General features: G+C 57.4%; 1 protein-coding gene across 2 annotated transcripts; it reads left to right on the top strand.

Annotated features, from left to right (window-relative positions):
- FHL3 (four and a half LIM domains 3) lies at positions 1–2,178 on the top strand (the record flags this gene model as incomplete). 2 transcript variants are annotated; one of them, XM_084242030.1, is made up of 5 exons in its annotated part: positions 1–156; positions 246–420; positions 1,419–1,588; positions 1,711–1,897; positions 2,024–2,178. In XM_084242030.1, 5 exons carry the CDS (start codon positions 1–3, stop codon positions 2,176–2,178), a joined length of 843 nt encoding a protein of 280 aa, XP_084098156.1. The 2 variants fall into 2 exon arrangements, with proteins under 2 accessions (XP_084098156.1, XP_084098155.1); XM_084242029.1 differs by having other exon boundaries at positions 1,711–1,927.
- Between the last annotated feature and the right edge of the window lie 2,266 nt (positions 2,179–4,444).

Genomic DNA, 4,444 nt, shown 5'->3' with positions numbered 1-4,444 from the left:
ATGAGCGAGGCCTTTGACTGTGCGAAATGTAACGAGTCCCTGTATGGCCGCAAATACATCCAGACGGACAGCGGCCCCCACTGTGTGCCCTGCTATGACAACACCTTTGCCAACACCTGCGCCGAATGCCAGCAGCTTATCGGGCATGACTCGAGGGTAAGGACTGGACCAGACAGGGCAGGGAGTGGGTAGAGGCTGCTAGGAGGGGGACACAGGTGCCAGCGCCCCTGCCACGCTCCCTGCAGGAGCTGTTCTATGAAGACCGCCACTTCCATGAGGGCTGCTTCCGCTGCTGCCGCTGCCAGCGCTCCCTAGCCGATGAGCCCTTCACCTGCCAGGACAGCGAGCTACTCTGCAATGACTGCTACTGCAGCGCCTTCTCCTCCCAGTGCTCGGCCTGTGGGGAGACCGTCATGCCCGGTATGTCCCCAGGAGCTCATCATGTGAGGGACTGGCACATCTGGCATCTGGGAACGGTTCTTGCATGTGCACGGGACTGGCACGCTTCTCTGGTACATCCTTGGAGACTTGGTCTGGTAAAGACCTGTACACCCAGCATGTTTCTGGAAATCTGCGGTATGCAGGATCTGTCACAGTGCTATGCTCTTGGGAGCTGCGCATGCACAGGGAACAGCATACCCAGGCACAAACACATGAAGTTTTAGCATGTGCAGGCAACTGACGAGCTTGGCACCTTCCTGAGGACTGAGTGCCGAACCAGCTGGTCTAGTATATACGTAGGGGCTTAACATGTGTGGGCACACTGACACACTTTATACACACACCTGGGGGCTTAATATGTCTGAAGACTTCCGTGTGTGGAACATGCAGGAGATAAGAGCAGGCTGAGACTGTTGTGCTGGTGTCTGGGGCTTGGTGTGTGCAGACACAGATAAACAGGGCTTAATATGTATGACAGCCTTCATTGATATACAAAGACTAGAACACGTGGAGAATGGCATGTCTGGGGTACGTGGGGGCTTGGCTTATACAGAATCCCTCTTGTTCGGGCCATTAGCAGCTTTGTGTGGGCAGGGACTTGCTGCTGGGTATCTATGGGGTCTCTGTGAGTGTACTAAAGCCATCATGGCTGGTGTATAGAGGCTTAGCACCTACTCAGACATCATGTCCGTGATGCAGAGGCCTGTTGTGTGCTGAGATGCTTGCGTCTTGCTATGTAGGGGCACTTAGCATCTGCCAAATCCTCGTGTCTCATTTGTGGGGCCCAGCATGTCCAGTGTTGCGGGGAGGTTAGCTTGTGCAGTGTACGAGGTGGGACTCTTGCATGTGCCTGGACACCACCCTGCCCAGGCGATGGGAGTGGGGCGGGGGGGGGGGAACTCTACTTGGGGGGCAGCAGAGGGTGGCCCTCAGGAGCTTGGGACAGAGCCTCTGAGTGGGACCCCTGTTCCCCACAGGGTCCCGGAAGCTGGAGTATGGAGGTCAGACGTGGCATGAGCACTGCTTCCTGTGCAGCGGCTGTGAGCAGCCGCTGGGCTCGCGTTCCTTTGTGCCCGACAAGGGTGCTCACTACTGCGTGCCCTGCTATGAGAACAAGTTTGCTCCTCGCTGCGCCCGCTGCAGCAAGGTGGGGGCTGGGCCAGCGGAGTGGGGGGGTGCTCATCTCCACTGCACTCATGGGTGGGGGAAAAGCTCTGCTGTAGGGTGGGAAACCTCGCTCCCCTCTGCTGACAGATGTTGCCCCCACAGACGCTGACACAGGGTGGCGTGACATACCGTGACCAGCCTTGGCATCGAGAGTGCCTGGTCTGCACTGGGTGCCAGACGCCCCTGGCGGGGCAGCAGTTCACCTCCCGGGATGAAGATCCCTACTGTGTGACCTGTTTTGGAGAACTCTTTGCACCCAAGTGCAGCAGCTGTAAACGCCCCATCACAGGTGGGAGACAAGGGTCAAAGAATAGTGTGGGTAGGGTTCAGGCAAGGGAAGGGGATCTGGTTGGGAGAGGCTGAGGGGCAGGACCGCCCTGTAGGTCCGCAGAGCTAACCTCCAGCCTCCCTCCAGGACTCGGTGGAGGCAAGTATGTGTCCTTCGAAGACCGCCACTGGCACCACAGCTGCTTCTCCTGCGCCCGCTGCTCCACCTCCCTAGTGGGCCAAGGTTTTGTACCGGACGGAGACCAAGTGCTATGCCAGGGCTGCAGCCAGGCAGGGCCTTGAGCAAGGGGCCATGGGCCCAGGCCCTCCCAAACCAGGCCTCCAGGACTAAGCCTCCTTTTCTAAATCACCTCTGGGACCCAGCCCCTAGGCTCTGGATTCAGCCTCCCCACTCCAAACTGGTACTTCCTGACCCAGGATTCCCAAACCTGAGATTTTACAGAAACTCTAGTGATTCAAATTCACTCCCCAAGCTTGGAATCCAGAATTCAGCCCAACCCCCTAGAATCCAGTTGCCAAGCCAAGCCCCCTCCCCAATTCAGGGCTTTAGACCCCACCCCTCAAACCTGGACTCTGGCCCCCTCAAATCTAAACTCTCTGGGTGCCTGAAAGTCCTCAAAAATAGACTATACTCAGACTTGACCCTCCCCACCCCACCCTGTCCCCAGGGCTGGGGCTGCCTGGGCATCAGATCAGAGGTTCACTGGCTAAGGAGTCAGTCCTAGGATGGAAGATTGTGCCCAGCCCCTGTCTACAGAGTGTTTTCTCCTTTCATTTTAGCTCTGTTTTGCCCAGAGATGGGCAGATGGGTGGGATTGGCTCACCCCCTTGCAGATTCTGCAATAAAGCAGTGTGAGGAAGCACAGGCCTCTGTGTATTTTTCTGGGGTAGAAGGGAAGGAAGCTTCCTTTGAACATGGAAGATCTGAGGCTCACACAGAGTTCTTCCACGCAGGGAAGGGGAGGGAGCTTCGAGGCACCGCGTGCTTAATCCCAAGAGGAAGGGGAACCCTGGCCACTGCTGTGGACCTTCTCCAGCTTGGCCTGCCTCCCCCCTGCTGGCGGAGGGTATTTTCCTCGGTGTGGGGAAGGGAGGGGTTTGGGAGAGGTTCCTGACAGGAGCTGTGGTGGCGTTGGGTTCCCAGCCTGGTGCAAAACGTCGCCCTCCCCAAATCGCTCGGAGCGGGCGGTGCGGATCCCCAGGCTGAGCCCAGACCCTCGGGCCCCTTCCCCCTCTTCCCCAGGATTAGCGGAGGCGGCCCGGGATCCGCTTGCGGCCACACGTTTTTTGCCAAAAAAGGCAAGGATGCAGCTGCACGCGCCGCGGGAACATCTGGATCCGATTCCCGGCTTGAATGGGTCACGGCCCCGCCCCCTACCCCCCCTCCCGCAGTGATTCAAGGCGGGGGCGGGAAGGAGCGAGGGGGGCTGTCCCTCAAAGTGGGGAGATGGGGCGGAGCGCCGCTCCCCTCGCCCTGCGTCCGACGCCCCTGCCCTTGCGCAGCCTGAGGTCTGGGCTCGGCGCTTCGGCGGCTGCAGCCCGGCTGGTGCGCGCGCGGGGCGGGCGGGCTAGGTCGCCCTTCGGGCCCGCCGGCAGCCTCCCCGGTGGGGGCTGGCGCCGCGGGGACCGCCGACCCTCCAGGCTGGGGCGGTGGGGGTGGGGCTCAGGTCCTGCAGAATTGTGTGATTATTCGTATCTCACATTAAATCCTCACCCAAATCCTGTAAGGCGGGCAGTTTTCCATTTCACAGGCCCCAAAGTCACACAAGTAGTGCAATAGTTCTTGGGAGCTCTGAGAGTCTCACCAGCTTCACACTGCCTCCTCTGCCTAATTGAATCCTAAACTTTCTGTGACCGTGGTTGACATTTTCACCGAAACTTTAGGAAGCCTACCCCTGTGCTTATCTGTAATAAAGTTTACATTTTGTCTCTTCCACCAGCCCCTATGAGGATTGGGTTCATGCCTGCTTTGCTCCCCTCTTCCTAGCCCTCTCCCACCTCCCATTCTCAGGTCCCAGCACCTACTACATGTTTAATAAATACCTGCTAGGGGGAGGGTAGTTCAAGCTTAGGAAACAGCTGGTGCAAAGGCCTGGAGGCCTGAAAACACCTAAGGTGCTTTGGGGTAGCAGCAAGTAATTTCAACGGCAGAACCCAGGTCCTGAAAACAGGATGCCAAATTAAACAGACCTCACCCTGCAGGTAACTTACCCAGTGGAAATGTTTAAGCCCTGTGGTGAGATGATCACTCAGGCGGCACCATGAATAATGGATTGGAGGGGTAAGATGAGCAGGCTGGAGAGGAGGCTAGTTCAGGGTCTGGGTGAGACACAGGCAGGTGGCAGCAGGAATGGAAAAAACAGGACTTGGTACCTGTTCTGATATATGAAGACGGTTATAGGGAAAGATGGGGCCAGGTGAACAGTGTTGCTTAGGTGGTACAACCACCTAAGGGGAAAAGATGTGTAGCTGTAACACTGTGTCCCTGATTTCAAGACAAACATTTTTCAGATTTAATATCTCGGAAGCCCAGATGCATTGTATAATT

The sequence above is a fragment of the Talpa europaea genome (assembly GCF_964194135.1).
Source record: "Talpa europaea genome assembly, chromosome: 9".
NCBI classification, from domain to species: domain Eukaryota; kingdom Metazoa; phylum Chordata; class Mammalia; order Eulipotyphla; family Talpidae; genus Talpa; species Talpa europaea.
Note: the sequence above shows the minus strand (reverse complement) of the source record. Positions and strands in the feature narration are given on the sequence as shown.